We start from the raw sequence: 18,420 nt of genomic DNA on the forward strand, positions 1-18,420 counted from the left end.
AAATGTGAATTACATAACAGCTTCAAACAGTAGTGCTTTTTATTTATAATTTCAAAGCAAAGATTATGGTCAATGGAAAGTACTCTGAATTTTTTTAGGAGTGAAATGGGTACCTGACAAAGTTGCACCCTCTCTGATAAATTTTGCCCTCTGTACTGGAAGCTTCTTTGAAGGAGTGGACAATTTTCCAATTATTGGTAATTACCCATAAAGCTAACTTTAACAGATTTGGTGCCCCAGGAATGTTGATGTTGGGAAAGACTTGAGCATAACTTCATGTGTGTGCGCGCGCGCGGGGGGGGTGGTGGTGGTGGTAACGGAAATATATTGTCATATAAAAAAGCTTGTAATAGAATGAGCCATCCTCCAGTGTTTTAGCTGTATCAACAACTTGCAGCATCATTCGATGTATGATGTTCAGTGGGACATACTCCCAGGTAAATGTGCATAGGAGTTCAGTCTCAGAAATGTTTAAATTTAATTTAAATTTCAATTACAAAGACAGGATAATATTGATAGGCAACTGATAAATTATTGTGAATTAATGTGTTAATGTTATAAGCAATCAAAGGACAAAGCAAGATGACATTCCTGGCAAACAGTTCTTTAGGATGTTGGCTTGTGATGCTTAAAAGGAAATGGGAATTATATCCTGTAATAATGGAGGAAAATAAGTGGTATTGAGGTATGAGACATAGTACATCCTACTGCATGGCACTGGATATGAAAGAAGGGAATTGTACATTGTACTTGACACTTGCAAGATGGAATAAAATCTATAACTCTAACTTGAGTGTTTGTATATGTCATATTTTAAATATGGATTTTATATATTGCTGGTAGACATTTCCTAAAGTTAGAATGGACTGAATAGATAGAAAATTAATAGAGAAAATTACAGCATACAGGATTGGTTTGGATCTTTGGTTTTGTTGCTAGAATATGAGAAAGATGTTACAGCTGAAGATGATGTAGAATTGGTTTTAAATCTAATGGCTAAGGGTACAATCCCATACATGTTCAGACAGAAAGTCCTACAACTCCCAGCATGCCCCAGCCAGTATTGAGTCCAACAATAGATTGCAAGAAGATGGAAAATATCAGACATTCCAATAAAAATAGAAATCTTACAGAGGTTTTGGATGGTGTCAAATTTAAGTAACTTAGGGCGCAATCCTATTCAGATAGGGGGCCGCCTCTGAACTTGGAGGTTACCACCTATGCAATGCAGGGCAGGAGAAGCATGGAAGGGATCGTTCCCTCGGTGCTTCTCCTGCCCTGCATTTTCGGCTAGATAGCCAATTGTGGCTGTCTAGCTGCGGAAGGGCAGAGCAGGGGAGGAGGTTTCTGTACGACACATTGGATGTGTCATACAGGCATTTCCACCCGCCCCGGAACACCCTCCGGGAATGCCCCTTTTCAGCCGCTCCGCACTCCTCTTGAGAGCACGGGGCTGTTCCGCGCTGCCTCCATGGCAGCACAGAAGTGGGGGGAGGTTGGTTTTCTGGGAACCGGCCTCAGAGCCCACACGCCAAAGTCGGTTCCCGGAAAACCAGATATCCTATGGCCGTCTAGCCGCTATCTAGCGGCCATAGGATTGCTCCCTTAACCAATTTGATTTGGATTAGAACTATGAGGATACAGAATAATTTGAATAAAAGTGTTAATAATTTATTCATTTTTGAAACCAATTATAGGGGTCAGAAAGATGTCTTTTGATTTCTTTGCACTGCCACAAATTAAGGATTTATTTAACGCTCCTTTTTCATTGATGCTGATTATGAAGTGTTATTTCTGTACAGAATTATTATGATTTGCTAATTTAAAAATAATCTCTGAATTATCCACTTTATCCCAGAAGGGGGTCTTAACTGAAATATTGGCAAGGTAGCGAGAAGAGTTTTACAGCACTAGGACCATTGTGAGATAGTAAAATCTGACACTTGAATGAAAATTAAGTTTATAGCAATAGAGCCAAGTTGTTGTGATGATGAACGTTCTCAAACAAATGGCTATGAATGAGTTGTGGGATTTTACAAAGTGTTATCTTCTAAACAATGGACCTTGAGCAAGTTAAGCTGAGAGTGACAAACAAGATGGATGTTAAAGCACAGTGATTTTTGCTTATTTATACATTTATGTTTTTGTTCTGTCTTTTTCTCACCAGTGTTCTTGATAACTGTACTGGTAGTGGAAGGGATTGCTGTAGCTCAAAAGGCTCAAGGTACAGTACAAAAAGTTCTCTGAGAAAAGTGTGTTGTAATTGGTTGTCTGTACATTTAAAGTTTGAAATTCAAAAATGCCAATTTTCTGCAGAGGTATAGATGTCAGAAGACCAGACTGTAACTTCTTGAGATCTTAGAAATCTTTGAGGAATCTTCTAGTAAACAGAAGTCTCAGTATGGGCACTACCTGCAGTACCCACCATTTCAATATGCTGACCTGCCACCTCTGAACAGCGATGTTTCCTCCAAGAGTCGGCTTGGCATGGAGTCTTGACTTTGACAATTTTCGAGCCCTTTTAATGGGATCATTTTCCTAGCCTTGTAGGAGCAGTGATTTGAGTAACTTGAGCACTTTTCCTTTAAAGGTTTGCTCTATCTAGTGGACTGGGGACCCCCCCATTTCTCCCCCAGAAATGCCCCCTACAAACTTGCGCTTGCGAGCTCATCAGAGCAACCAACACGGTTCTCTCCATCCTGGCTGCGAGGGGGCAGGGAGCACAGTTTCCTGGCTCAGAGACCTGTCTCTGAGCTTGGATCCAGGAAACTGAAATATTTTATGTACCCCAGGCACTGTCTAGGGGACATAGGAATGCTCCCTCCATTGTTTTAGAAATGCTGTATTTTATCTTCTTGCCTGCTTTAAATAGAAATGTAGGACTATAAAAATAAAGTAGGTGAAATTACTTAATAAAGTCACTTGTAGAGTTCAAAATTAATGCCAACTAGCTTTCTATATTTCAGTAGGGGTGAAGGAAACTGACTCTGAATTTGAAAGGCTGTCCCATTGCTCCTTTTCAAAACCTTGGTATCTGTATCTGTGTTACAAGAAATCACTCCTCACACGATCGTGTGCTAGGAATTATATTGGAGAGTGGTATCCACATTTGTAACTCTGCCCAAATTTTCACTGCAGGTTTTTACCATTGCAGAGACTATTTTTTTTACTACACCAAAAACAAACAGCTTTATTGAAAAGGGATGCATTTCAACAAATCTGCCTCTTGCTTGATAGATAAATAGTGTCAGTCCACAGGGTTTACTGTTCTGTGGAGATTATTATTTGTGAAGATTTCCTGGAATGACCATGAACTGTGTTCTTGTGTTTTCTTCAATAAGTTGGACAGAATATTGGAGGTAACCGCATGGCATCTACCCAGTGTAGTGACTGGGTACGAACAAGCAATGGAGGCCACTTTGCTTCACCAAATTTCCCTAATCTCTACCCACCCAACCAGGAGTGTGTCTATATCTTAGAAGGTAATAACATTTTCTTTCCATTTTGGGGGGTACTCCATTGCTGAAAGTATGAATGTTTAAACATTTAAACACAAACTTGTGTTATCTAAATAAATTACATTTGAGAGAGACTGACAAGTTGTTTCAGGCAATGTGCCCAAGAATGCAGGCTTTAATTCCAATGCAACAACAACAGCCAAACATTCTGAAATTCACTAACCCAGATCACAGCAAATATATAATGTATATATGTGTTTTCGTGTTAACAGCATAAACACAGAGCTGAATACCCCGGTAGCTTTAAATCTCCAGTAGTTCCAAAAGGCCCCGGAATTTTAGGATCTGCTTGGGCCATGCTAAATTTGTGTTCCCTTCACTGGGCACTCCAAAGTCTATTAAAGTCGAAGAATCTACATTCACTTCAAAGTGCTTGCCTTTCATCTTACCATTTTTCTAAGGTTAGTTTTATATTTGTGGTGCAGTTGGCTGCATAAACAGTTACCTTTTGTTTTACCTCCAATACAGTGAATGGATAGGGAATGGGGTAACAGTGGTAGAAGAAGGGAACATATGGATACAGGTTGTGCACTACATATGCACAGAGAAGCCAAAGAGCTCTATGTATGGATTCATATGGGGATGGATTCTTGAATTTACTCTTTGGGCCAAACTGGATACAATATTAATTGCATGAATGCAATTAACATACATGTTTTTATTTATGTAAATAGCATTGGAAGGAAGCCTGAGCAACCTTAGAACCCTGGGGAGATGAAAGGGGGGAAGGTTAACTCTTTCTCTACCGGGGTCCTGACAGAAATTGCCTCTCTGATGGTGGCATCTGTGTTTCAAGGGAAGCTTCCATTGGTGCCATTGGAGGAGGAATATTTGGGGAGCAATCATGAATTTTGGTCTCAGCCAGAATGACTTGAACTCATAATACAAACTGTACTTTAGTCAGAGTAATGCCATAAATATTGTGTTTATTTCTGTTATTTCTATCTTGTCTACTTTGTTTTATGAATTAGAGATATTTATTGCTTTATTGAGCTGCCTTGTGACGAATTTATTCTTATAAGGTGGGTTATAAATGTGAAAATAGGTACTGTTTTAAAAAAAAACCCACAATTTTTAAAAGTATTTAAACATGATCATAGCACATTAGGAGAAATTTTGTAACTTTTGAATCAAATCCAGGGGCAACAAACTTATGGCACTCATGTGTCTCTAAAAATGTGTTGTTTTGTTCATGTTCTGTAAAACATTTTGGCTGCAATTCTGTACCCACTTACCTGGCTGGAAGTGAGCCCCATTGACATAAATGGGACTTACTTCTGAGTTGACATGTATGGGGTTATGGTGTTCTCAAAGATCTCTATTTGTATTCAAATCAGTATTGCAGTGGTAATTAACTCCAAACCTGTTCTTATAAAATGTTATGTCTTTCCAGGAATTCATAGTTGCTGAAGGTTATATTGATCTAGATTGTTTTTATTTTGCCATAGCTGCCCCACGCCAAAGAATAGAATTGACCTTTGATGAACCATACTACATAGAGCCTTCATTTGAATGTCGATTTGATCACCTGGAAGTTCGAGATGGACCTTTCGGTTTCTCCCCACTCATTGATCGTTACTGTGGTCCAAAAAGTCCTACCCTAATTAGATCAACAGGGAGATTTATGTGGATAAAGTTTACTTCAGATGAAGAGCTAGAAGGACAGGGATTTAAAGCGAAGTATTCATTTATACCAGGTACAAATAAATATCCCAGTTTTTCTTTCTTTGCCTAGCAGAGATTCTGTCTGAATTAAGTTTAACTCATTGGTAAGTGTTCCAAATCAGAACCAACCCACTGTATTCTGCTGACAGTTGCTTTTCCTTGTCTTGTTGAGGGCTGCATATAGATCGTAGAGCCACATGTTTATCTTTCACCATAGTGGTGCTCCTGACTTCAGTAAGGTAAACTCGGTAATCTAGCTTCAATATCATAAGCAGAAATCTCAAACCAGGATCCTAAGTGACAGGACTTGAACTTAACCAGGTTTGTCTAGGAGTGATTTTATTTTTAAATAGGAATTATGGACATAACCGCCCCCACTCCCATAAGTTCAGAGTTGTACATTACATGCATTAGCTACCTCCACTGTTGATTTTTACAGAGATCTAGTCAGTTATTGAGCAGTAAGAGACTTGTCAGTCCTCCCTTCACTATGCTAGTGTACTGTTATTTTCTGGTATCTGCAATGTCTTCCTTTCTGTTAAAACCTTGAAGAGACTCTTAAACTTTCCTAGGCCCCATCATTCATTTTTTCTTCTCCTCTGTTACAGATCCTGACTTCACATACCTAGGAGGTATTTTAAATCCCATCCCAGGTCTAGTATTGCAGTACTAATCTCTTTTGTTCATTAGATTTTAAATCACTCTTATCTTTGGTTTGACAGCACATTGTGTCTGTCTCGCTCTAGATTGCCAATTTGAGCTCTCTGGAGCTGATGGGATAGTGCGTTCCAGTCAGGTAGAACAAGAAGAGAAAACAAAAGCTGGGCAAGCAGTTGACTGCATATGGACAATTAAAGCTACACCAAATGCCAAGGTGGGTCCACTGAATCACTCAGTGCTTAATGGGCTTTCAGCTCATTAGTAGCTGGGAATGATTGGTAATTAGTAATGATTTGCATGTGGTGTCTCATTCATTGAAATTCATTACCTGTTGGTGGTTGTAAGAAATCAAGATAGATGTTGGTTTCGTAGACTTTCTGGTGCACAGTAGTAGTGCTACTTTTTGCGACCTGCTCTGCATCATTCAGCTAGTTATTAAAAAAACAACTGTAAGGACCATATCTGGATCTCTCTGAGGGAGCCAAAAGATGGCATATCAATATTTTAGTAAGAGTCCTTCCCTTAAGATTTTTTCCTCCTCAGTGTTGATAGTCCTTATATTTAACTAAGGTCCAAGTGCAAAAAAAAAAAGTACTGCTCTGTGATTAGAAAAATCCATTCATCGTGGGGGCTTGGGCTGGTTCCCAAGACCTCTTACTCAGATTAAGGCATATGCTGCCCAGTATAGTGGAAACTACTGGTATGTACTTCTAAGGACACTGTTGATATATCTTAAATCTAACCTTTTATTTCGAAGCCTGACAAGACAACTCTAGGCTAACTTTGCTAGCTAGTGTTAGACAATATAATCTTTGAAATTAAATGCTAATGGGAAAAATGCATTCACCTATTACATTTTCATATCAGGAACAGAGATTCTTATAAATGATATCCCAGTGAATTTAACAGGAACCATCTCATGGAATTTGATTGGGAGGATAATTGTTCTAAAGTTTTAATTTGTTTTCTAATTCAAGTCCCTATTGCAGACATGTGTGACAATTGACTAGATTGATACTATCTGAGTGTGCTGCAGAATAGTCTACACTTCTATGAAATTGCATGACATTGTATAATGTCAGTTTAAGGAGATAATCAGTCTACTGGGGCTTTACTTATTCATATTTGGGCATATTTTTCTTATGACATACTGCATCTTTTCTACACCTGCTTATGATAAATTATTTTCTTGGTTAAGATTCTGTAACATGTCCAATCTGAAGTGAAACAAAAATATTGATTTGAAAAGGGCTAGATGCTGAGTGCCTCACGTAACTGAGTGCTCACAATTTAGAAAATTCAGAACTATGTAGGACTATACCATCAACAAAAATATATATTTGTTTCCAGGAGGTAGCATAATAAAGATTCTCTGCTTTTGTTTTAACTATTTAAGTGTAGAGAGCAAGGGAATACAAACAGTATACTTTTGAGTTGTAGAACATAAAGAACAGTAATACAGTGACATTAGTTTGCATACCAAAAGTAAGAAATCAAGTTATCTCCCTTTTGATCCATTTATTTTTGAAATGTCTGATGCTTATTTAGAAATGTTATTGAATATTGCTGGAAGGCTTATCTTCAGTTGCATACTTATTGAATATTAATTTATCTTCCTAAATTGTAGTTCTTTGATTAGATTATTTATGGTGCCTTTAGAATTCAAGTTTGTCAGAATTCTAAATGTTAGCGGACTTATCTTGCTAAGGTTTAGGACCATGGATTGTATGGCCTTATAAGGGCTGGACCAGATGCCTTGGGGGAGGAGAAGCACAAACAAAAGAAGAGGCTTCAGTACAGAAGTGAGGCAAAGAAAGGGGGCCCTATGGTATGAGGAGTTTGCTTTAGCCAGCCATTTTTTTCTTTCTTCTCTCATATCTGTCTTGTTAAATACAGCTTGGCATTATTGATACCTTTTCTTTGGAGTGAATTCTAGCTTTTGGGAATGTGCTAGCAGGCTATTAGGTTTTGTGTTCAAACCAGACTTAATCACTCCCTAAACTTATTTTTATACTGACATCACCTTTCTCTGAGCCTCTGGTTGGTCAAGCACACTGTAAGTGGAATTTAAATGATAACTCACTGCCCACTTACACTGTAAGTGAAGACCTGTATGGGGAACTCATTGCCAAATATTTGTGAATATTCCTGCCAAGATAGAAGTGCATGAATTGTACATAATGACAACTTTTTGGAGGAGAGAATGTATGCACATCTGTGAGTGAAACTTTGCATCTTTTTAGAAATTCTGTAGTGTTGAGCTTGTACTCTTTCCACCCACAGAGTTCCTCTTGACCTATTTTTGAGTTGCCCCTTTAATCAAAATATCATTTTGGAGGTCAGGGAGGCGAGAACATTTAGAACTAAAAATCTTATTTAACAAGTAAAAGCATTATGTAAGTTCCATTTCTGTTACTTCAATTATAGCACCTTGGCAATACAGATTTAACTTCTTTGGGGAAAAGAAATTGCTCTGCAGTTTAAGAAAGAATCTGGGGGGGAAAGTTCCAGCAGTAAGGACTTGTTTCTTTTTTACAAGAGGGGACCTCAGTTCTACCTTGTGGTGGAAAACAGATTTGTTCTGTTTGTCCTGGAAGAAGATGGCCCATATTTAAGGAGAGAATTGTGGTTAGGATATGTGACTATTTTAACTTTTACTTTGGGCTTAAGAGAATGAAGGGGTAAGGAGTTGGTGGTTAGAAATTGCAGTCTTATATTCATATATGCCTAGAACATAAATGTTTTATTTATTTATTTATTTATTTATTTCTATACCGCCCAATAGCCGAAGCTCTCTTTTACAAGCAAGCAATCTATCCCTTTTGTCTGAATTAGGTTTATAAACTTTACATTTTTTCTAATGGAAAGCAACATTTCCATTATGGAGAGCCAGTGTGGTGTAGTGGCAAGAGTGTTGGACTGGGAGTCGGGAGATCCGGGTTCTAGTCCCCACTCGGCCATGGAAGCTCACTGGATGACTTTGGGCCTGACACAAACTCTCAGCCTAACCTACCTCACAGGGTTGTTGTTGTGAGGACAAAATGGAGAGGAGGAGGATTATGTACGCCGCCTTGAGTTTCTTAAAGAGGAAAAAAGGCAGGATATAAATGTAATAAATAATAATAATAACATTTGCATTTTTGGCTTAATGCAGTTTAAACGTTAGCCCACTTCTTTTAAATATATTCTTTCTTTTCCCATACCAAACAGATTTATTTGAGGTTTCTAGACTACCAGATGGAACATTCAAATGAATGCAAGAGAAACTTCGTGGCTGTATATGATGGAAGCAGTTCCATTGAAAACTTGAAAGCAAAGTTTTGCAGCACAGTGGCAAATGATGTGATGCTACAGTCTGGAATTGGGGTAGTACGGATGTGGGCAGATGAAGGCAGTAGATTAAGCAGGTTCAGAATGCTCTTCACATCATTTGTGGATCGTAAGTATACTGTGAAGCATACTTTTAGAAGAGATAGCAAAATTGTGTAAGACATAACTCTGAACTTCTTTCTGAGGTACATGAATCAGCTAACAACTATGGACATACACTGCTTTTGCTGTAAATTAGGAGTGGATTAGCATATAACTCCAGACCATACAAAGTCTCATGCCATGATTTTGAGGGGAGTGGGGAGCAGCAGGAGATTTGTCAGCTGCAAGATTCATCAATCAAAAATTATGGAGGAGATTGTGAGATACAGTTGTAGCTTACATTGCCTTTCTTTGCTATAGAGCCACTACACCTCTATGGCGCTATGTGATCTCTTAGTGCAGGGGTGCAGAACCGAATTCCATTTTGGAGAAGCTCTCAGGGGCTGCGTTCCACTGCTCGGTGGGCGCAAAAGTGGGTGGGTCCACATACCCAAAATACTAGCATATTTTAGTGTAAAGCTTTTACTATCTGTAGCTCTGTCTTAGTAGAGGTGTTTCAACATTTTAGAATGGGAAAAAAACTGCACAAAAGTCAAGAAACCACCAAACAATTGGTGTTTGGGGGAAAGGGGGTGGGGCCTTCTGGAGGGATCCCCAGAGGGCTGGATGCAGCCCCCGTGCCTGAGGTTCTGCACCCCTGTCAGAGTAAGGCTACTTTCCTCTGTATTTGGAAAGTTCTGTAGCTTTATTTGAGGCAGAATAGCAGGCTGAATAGTTAATGTGGCTTTCAGGGTATAGAAGGAAAATGGGTTTCTTTTTTAATTGACCAGGCATTTTAAAACTAGGATGACTTTCTCAAATGATTAACCATTTTGATCTATGTCTACTCATCTGTGCACTCTCTCCAAATAAGCTGAGACCTTGGTGTCACTGTCTTTCTCAAATAAAGACCAATAGTTAAGGACAGTTGGCAAATAACAAGGAATATAATTAAACAGATGGGATTAGTTATCTGATAAGTTGGTGACCTAATCATCAGATTACTATATTTTAAATCACAGTATTTAACAAGGTACAGATTGTAATAATTTAGTGCACAATTCTGTGCATGTTTACTAGGGAATGCTGGGAGTTGTAGGTCTTTTTTCTGTCTTTAGATAGGTTTGCATAGGATTGCACCTTTAAAGAACATAGTTTATAACTAAGAGCTTTGACTATTTAAGCAATTAACTAGCTTGGAAAGAGAACATTTTGTTCTGTTTACTACACTCAGAAATGAGTGCAACCCAATCAGCATAGCAGAAAAAAATTCAGCAGTCGTTTGCTACTTTGAATAAATATAAAGTGTGTGTAAGATGGATGCTGTACAGTAGTTGCCACAGCCGTGGAAATATTCTGAACGTGCTACTTACCATGTGGCATGCAGATGTTTTCTTACCTAAAACTCTAAATGAAGTACAGAGTGACTAAAGTATATTTCAAATAGCAGTTCAAGTTTGGGTAACTCTTTTTCTTTATTCCCCCCTTTTCGGTTCCTCATTCATAGCTCCCTGCTCAGACAGCACTTACTTTTGCCATAGCAACATGTGTATCAATAATTCTTTAGTCTGCAATGGCATTCAAAACTGTGCATACCCTTGGGATGAAAACCACTGCAAAGGTGAGTAGTGCAGCACATTGAAACCTTGGGGAGCCAAGCGGTCTGGTTTGTACCTTCTAGTTTTCCTCTAAACAAGCTAAGGGCAATTGTTGGCAAGGCTCTAAGGGCCAAAGACTATAAGCAAAACAATATTTCTCCCTCTGTAATTGAGAGATCTACCTACCTAAATTTCATAAGGGAAAGCACAGGTTAAACTTGTAGAAGAATTCTGGCCTGTTTTATATATCTAGTTTCTTAATTTGCCACCTGAGAAACAACTACCAATTGCTGTTTGTTTCTTCACCTTGAAGCTCCTTTGTATGAGTCAGAAAACCATACAAATGCACTTACTGTGCTACACTGTACCTCTCTAGTTATGATATCTTGGTTTCTTGTGTTATAGCTTAACAAAAATAGATCAGTTGCAAACCAAGTCTAGATGATTTTAATGAGCTTTCTCCAACAGAATCTCTGTCTCACTAACATTAATCACCCTTAGTCAGAATGGTCTTTTACCAAAGCTAATTATCTAGGCAACAATTCTGATGAATCTGTGTGTATTTCCTATATTCCTTCCGTTTAGAAACCTGTTTTAGCATCAGTACATACAGGCACAAAAACTATGTACCCATCTTCCTAGCTTCTGGGAGATACTGAAGTAAATTACCATTCATATTTTAGCTGTAGATGTGAACAGACTAGTATCTTCAATATCCAAGAAATAATTTCTCTATTTTCCTTCTGAACGTCCTGTTTTATCCGTACTCATACCTCGTGCCACCCAGAACAATGCCCTTTTCTTTCAACGCTTGCGTTTATTTTTCCTGTAAGTCGCTAAATATAGAAAGTTGTTGTAATCGACTAGTGCCATCTTGTGTGCTTTCATATGAAGCGCTCAAATCTCTTGTCATGCACTGTAACTTTCATTGCCTGAGGTGTGGCGCATCTCCTCCCAAAACCAGTAGTCATGTGTGTGCAGCCCACTGTGTGTGTGTGTGTCTGGTGTGTGTAGATATGTGGATGGGGGAACTAATCCAACACTGGTATTAAAGAGGACTAGAATAGGCTGTCTTCAAGTTCTTGTTAAAGCCAGCTAGGGAAGGGGGCAGGGGAGAGAGAATCTGCTGTGACCAGAAGCTCTGATGTGTTCCCTGACTCTCTGCAGCTTCCATGGATAACATCACATTTTTAGCAGTAGGTATCTTAAATGTGTTTTGGGAGAAGATGGTCTCTGGCTCTCTCTCTGCTGCAGGATCTCTCTCTCTCTGTCTCTGTTGGGCTCTCTCCAGGCATGAGGGCACCTCACAATTTTGGAACTACTAATTTAACCAAGTAATTCGTTAAATGATATAGCCCTAGAAATTACATACCAAAGAGAGAGGACCGCTTCTCATAGTTATATTTTAAACACATAGGGGTTCTCACATTAGTCACATCCATACGTAAAGATTCGAGTCACTCATCCAAAGAGATCTGTAAGTCTGGGAGTTACTTGTAGCGATTCAGTATACATGGGCCTTCAGCAAATGTATATATTGTAGTTTTCTAATACCTGTTCAGAATGTCCCTTTCAACCTACATTTTGTATGTTATCATTTCAAAAGAGAAATTATGTACTGCCCATCAAATTTTAAATGTGTGTTTATCACACGGAGCCATATTTACAGGTTTAAATAGGGACATGTCTAGGAAGAAAATACAGTATTTGTGTCACTTGCAAAGGCATCTAAACTGTGTCCGCCTTAGCAGAAACAGAAGATATACTGTGTGGCTTTATTTGAACTAATGCAGACGACAGACAGTACATCTGTTACCTTTACTAGCCATGATTTGACTAAGGTTTATGTAGAATGGAATGTATATCGATGAGTGTTTAAAAACAGAAAATGCTTAAACTCTGAGAAACTATGTTTTTTAATCAAACTTCCTCTAGCAAATAATATCTGGATATTTTGTGCCTGGTTGCATTCCCTGTTGAAATCCAGTTCAAATCTTTCCATTGGTGCCATGAAACAATGCCTTTCGTGAAAATTCGAAGACAGTCCTTCAATTAAACCAGTATACTGATTTTCTTGTGGGAAAAGGTTACACCACAGCGGTCTACTTACGATGCTCCTATAGTGAGTTTGTCTGCTGTTTAGAAAGATCATAGTTTGATCTGTTTTGGAGAATCCTTTGAAACCACCAAAGTAATACAGTGATTGAGCCAAGTGTAGTCTCCGTAGCTACATATCTAGTTCTTCTTCAGGTCTAGTTTCTCTTGCCTCCAGTGAATAAACTGTTTCCTTGTATTTCTGCAATCTGCAGATGCTTGCAAAGTAGTAGAATGTTGCTGTAAGATGGAAATATGACTTACCTAGAAATATGATGTTTGTATAAGACGTCGTCCTTCTAAAGTTCCTAGATGAGAAGCAGGACTCCTGTGATGGCTGTCATGGAGAGTCTCTTTCTCCCTCCACTGAAGTTCACAGCATATTCAACCACCAATGATATACAAGCTCAAATTTTCATTTAATTACATAGAGAAATCCCCTGTTAATGGAATTTGGTCTTCAAACTGCTGGGCTTTTTATTTTGGAGGATTTTGAGAGAGAGTTTTACACTTCTTTTAAAAAGGGGGGTGGGGAATTTCAGGTTGGCAGGCCAAATCTAGTCTTCACAGGATCTCAGCCTGGCCCTCCAGGGTTCCCCAGATGGCCACACACCCTTTCCCCTGATTGCCAATCTTGGTGGTTTTCCAGCTTTTGCAGTTTTCCCCATTCTAAAAGGCTGAAATGCTTCTCCTAAGGCTTAGTGACTAGCAATAAGAGCTTTAAGCTAAAATATGCAGGTCCTTTTGGTATTACATGGGGTTTGGGCCCCCAACCCTTTTATCTTTGCCTCCACCCAGCACTGGAATGTAGCCCCTAAGAGCTATTCCAAAATTGAATTGGCACTTCGGCTGAAAGACGTACCCCATCCCTCCTTTAAAATGTTTCAGATATTGCTTAAATTAATCTAGCAGTACTTTATCAGACAGACTTAAAATTGCTTGCTTCTTTTTGTCCTTGTTTAGAAAAGAAGAAAACCGGATTATTTGAACAAATCACCAAAACTCATGGAACAATAATTGGAATTACTTCAGGGATTGTTTTGGTTCTTCTCATCATTTCAATCCTGGTGCAGGTTAAGCAGCCTCGTAAGAAGGTGATGGCTTGCAAAACTACTTTCAATAAGACTGGCTTCCAGGAGGTTTTTGATCCTCCTCATTATGAGCTCTTCTCACTGAGAGACAAAGAGATTTCCGCTGACTTAGCCGACTTGTCTGAAGAACTTGAAAACTACCAGAAAATGAGGCGCTCCTCAACAGCTTCAAGGTGCATTCATGATCATCACTGTGGCTCCCAAGCTGCAACTGTAAAGCAAAGCAGGACCAACCTCAGTTCAATGGAACTTCCTTTCCGCAATGATTTTGCACAGCCTCAGCCAATGAAGACCTTTAATAGCACCTTCAAAAAAAGTAGCTATACTTTCAAACAGGCTCATGAGTGCCCAGAACAGGTGATAGAAGACAGGGTGATGGAAGAGATTCCTTGTGAAATCTATGTGAGGGGTCGTGAGGATGCTGCTCAGGGCTCATTATCAATTGACTTTTAATCTCCTTTTAAAGGTGAAATGGGTGTGTGTAAATATAATGTATACGATTTGTGTGTGTGTGTGTGTGTGTGTATAAAAATGTAACATAAGAAATTTGATGGAGACATAAGTATTCATACTTTTTTAAAGCTTGTTTAATTAATTTTTCCCCTGAAGGGAAGCTCTTCATAAATAATTTTTCCCCTTGAACTGCCCATCTGGTTGAAAACCGAAAGTGTAGGTTTTGCATGGGGCTTCAACTACTTGACATTTTAAAATATATATATATATAAAAAACAGCCTGGCCACTGACTGTATAATATGCTCTATCTTGCTTCATTTAGTTTTCCCTCCTTCAGGTACCTGGTTTTTGAGTCAGAAACTTAATTCATTAAGTGAGTACAACACCACATAGTTTTAACATGGAACCCATTTATCATATTTGTCAAATTGTAGCTAGAGTTACTGTGATAAGTGCCAATTAAGAGTTACATTGCAACCATCTGGTTCATCTTGACTAATTTTTATACTGCTGCCTTTTCAATTACTGACTCCTTATAGCCCAGCCCTAAGGTTTTCTATGCCAGCAAATAAGTGGTATATTGGCTGTTTGTGCTGGTGACAGTGAGCCAGTGTTGTAAGGACATTATACTAGCACAAATATTCAGGGTCTCCAAGTTTTGTGGGGGAAAACAAGCAAAATGGTTTTCTTGCCTTTTTGAACTTTTTATTTCATCTGGGAATCTCACATTTGCCAAACAAACTTCATGGGTAATGTCAGCATTAACATGCTGAATCTGCTTTGTTCCTCTGCATTACTCCATGTCATGCATTGACAGCGCATTGTGCTAAGCACAAGTCAAACGGCACCTCAGCAGTTGTTTTGTAGTTATCAAAGTGTGTTTCAGTGTTTAGATCATGACTTGTATTTTCTTCTTGCAGCAATACATCAGGGATTTTTTAAACCGCTGGTAGGCGATTTCTGCCATATTTTACATGGTGCAAAACATTATTGTTGCAGGCACTGTGAGAAAATACTGGTCCATGTCTTTCAAAAGAGTTGCTGCATTATTGGTAGTTGTCCTACAGCAGTCTTAACATTCTTCCCTCAAGCATCACTGTTGGAATCAATACCTTATGCTTTCCCCTGGTAATATAGGTTGTTGAGAAGTGCAATTTTTCCTGTGTTGCAGAAATTCATATTGCTATGGATGGCGGAGCACAACTGAGCCCAAGGCCAACTTTTTTTTTTAATGATGTGTATTACATGAATGCTATTAAATTCATGACAGATTGTGTGAAATGCCTACTTACAACCTAGTTTGTATCACCAATGTTTGATATACCTTTGTAAGGCTTTCCTGGTATTTTTTTTTCTTGGCAGGGTATTGGTACCCTTTTCACTTTTTGTTGGAAGGGGCATTCACTGCCTATGTCATAGGCCCTATGATTTTTCTGAAATCAGATCCACACCTGTAGCAGCACCATGGCAGAGTAGAAAAGGCCTGGGAATTGGAGATTCTCCAATGCTGTGGGGAACAGGGAAGTCTGAATATCATCCTGGGACAAAAAGTGTTAACATGAGACTGGTTATCACTCATCAGGCTCTCTTCCAACAAGTAAAGGTTAATCCAAGTTATCAAAGCCCAGATGATATTCTGTAGATACTGTAACATGAGACAAGTCAATTCTCTCTACTTGTTGCCTCCCAAGAATTTAGACACTGGGTCTTCTACTCTACTCCTACTCTACTCTGTCCACTAGGAAGCAGGTCCTTTGCAAAAATACTCAGCCAGGGGCTGGACTAGGAGCCACCTCCCAATTCTCTAGAGCTAGTCTTTCTTCTGCCTCTGAGGAAGGTGTTTGCAGCACAAACTGAAGAAATAAGACTTATTTCATATTTTGTAATATTTTCTTAATTCTACAGGTGTGGCCTCCATATCTTTACAATCAGACAATTTATAAAGAAACTCTCCAGTTTTTCTTAAACTTTGATATAACTCAATGCTGTGTGACATGTGTAGAATACCACTCAAGCCCCTGTGCAGCAAGCTGATTATCAGTGTGCATGTTAACAGCTATGAACTGCAGTGTTGCTACTTGTGAAGAACACCTGGCTTCTTTACCATTTTTAGCCTTTCTTAAATTCACAGGTTTCTTAAGCTTGGTTTGTTTACATGTCTGTTTTTCACTAAATGTGACCTTACAACTCTGAGCCAATGGGCAATACCCTGTATTAAGAAATGTACATAAAAGACACTTACAAATTATTTGTTGTATTAATTGCAGACTGCCATGTAACTGGTAGAAGGTTACATTTCAAATACTTGGATTTTAAGTCTACAGGGAAATCCTAGATTTAAAAAACCCAGGAAACTGCATTAAACAAAGCACAAACAAACTTTAGTTGGGGGAATTAAGCTATTCTATTTTTCCAGAAAAGAAGAGTGACAAAATATTTCTATTTTGGTTTGTAGATAAAACATAGTCACAGTTACCATGTAGAATAATATGGTTCTGAAAACAGCATTGTTCAATACCTGCCCAGCAAAGCTGTTCATCACCTTCAGCAGATTGAAATTCAATAGGGATAAATGCCAAGTTCTGCACCTAGGAAAAAGAAACCAAATGCACAGTTCTAAGATGGGGGATACTTGGCTCAACAACACTACGAGCGAGAAGGATCTTGAAATTGTTGTCGATCACAAGCTGAATATGAGCCAACAATGTGATATGGCTGTAAAAAGGAAAATGTTATTTTGGGCTGCATTAATAGAAGTATAGCTCCCAAATCATGCAAAGTACTAGTTCCCCTCTACTCAGCATGGGTTAAACCTCATCTTGAGTACTGTGTCTAGTTCTGGGCACCACACTTGAAGAAGGATGTAGACAAACTGGAAAGGGTTCAGAGGAGGGCAACGAAGATGATCAGGAAACTGGAAACAAAGCCCTGTGAGGAGAGACTGAAAGAACTGGGCATGTTTAGCCTTGAGAAGAGAAGACTGAGGGGAGATATGATAGCACTCTTCAAGTATTTGAACGGTTGTCACAGAGAGGAAGGCCAGGATCTCTTCTCAATCATCCCAGAGTGCAGGACACGGAATAATGGGCTCAAGTTACAGGAAACTAGATTCCATCTGAACATCAGGAAAAACTGCCTGACTGTTAGAGCAATACGACAATGGAACCAATTATCTAGGGAGGTGGTGGGCTCTCCCACACTGGAGGCATTCAAAATGAGGCTGGACAGCCATCTGTCAGCAATGCTTTGACTTGGATTCTTGCATTGAGCAGGGGGTTGGACTCGATAGACTTATAGGCCCTTTCCAACCCTACTATTCTATGATCATATGATTTACAAGCGCACATTGCTTTCTCCATATTCTTTAGTAAAAAATCTCAAAGTGACTTCAACTGTCTGGCTCTGAAGTTTTCCTGGGTACAAGATAAAAAAGTAGGAACGTTTCTACTACTTGTGACATTAACTGGGAGATCCATAAACAATCTTCCAACATCTTTTCACTTAATTCCTCCCCCTCCCTCAACACACACAATTGGATTGTGGTATAGTTTTCTTTTCCCTCCTGTATAGATAATAGCAGGTGGTGTTGGGAACTCAAATCAGAAAAACAATGTAGGAAAGGAGGTTTTAAAAAAAAAAACATTCCCTCAGTGCCATGCCCCAGATCAACTATATGTACACACACACATTGCTTTAAGCAAAGAAAATGTGTTGGGGGATCTGATCATGGATTTCCCATGTTGTATCTAGATTGGCTGTGGTAAATTATTGCCATTGCTACTTTATAAATTTCATTTCTTTGGCCCAATATGGGAAAGCTCTCTACGAAACATCCTACCTTTTAATTTGTGGCTTAAAACCACAAATTCATGTTCTGTTCTTATTTCCAACCCTATGATTTCCGTGCTGCTTCTGTAGTTTGTCTCTTC

General features: G+C 38.9%; 1 protein-coding gene across 6 annotated transcripts in view; it reads left to right on the forward strand.

Annotated features, from left to right (window-relative positions):
• NETO2 (neuropilin and tolloid like 2) overlaps positions 1-16,873 on the forward strand; it is a 36,333-nt gene extending 19,460 nt beyond the window's left edge. For 2 of the 6 annotated variants that reach the window (XM_084813048.1, XM_084813049.1), the window contains exons 2-9: positions 2,168-2,224; positions 3,342-3,482; positions 4,967-5,215; positions 5,792-5,836; positions 5,930-6,057; positions 9,054-9,282; positions 10,762-10,875; positions 13,910-16,873. In XM_084813048.1, coding sequence (XP_084669174.1) covers positions 2,168-2,224; positions 3,342-3,482; positions 4,967-5,215; positions 5,792-5,836; positions 5,930-6,057; positions 9,054-9,282; positions 10,762-10,875; positions 13,910-14,490 — 1,544 coding nt within the window. In that variant the 3' untranslated portion in view covers positions 14,491-16,873. Of the gene's footprint in view, positions 1-2,078; positions 2,225-3,341; positions 3,483-4,966; positions 5,216-5,791; positions 5,837-5,929; positions 6,058-9,053; positions 9,283-10,761; positions 10,876-13,909 lie in introns of those variants that run through there. The other 4 variants (XM_084813050.1, XM_084813051.1, XM_084813046.1 and 1 more) reach the window with 3 other exon arrangements.
• Positions 16,874-18,420: the final 1,547 nt, after the last annotated feature.

The sequence above is a fragment of the Heloderma suspectum genome, chromosome 8 (assembly GCF_057233095.1).
Source record: "Heloderma suspectum isolate Gila_16-S chromosome 8, 16-S_ref, whole genome shotgun sequence".
In the NCBI taxonomy this organism is placed as follows: Eukaryota; Metazoa; Chordata; class Lepidosauria; order Squamata; family Helodermatidae; genus Heloderma; species Heloderma suspectum.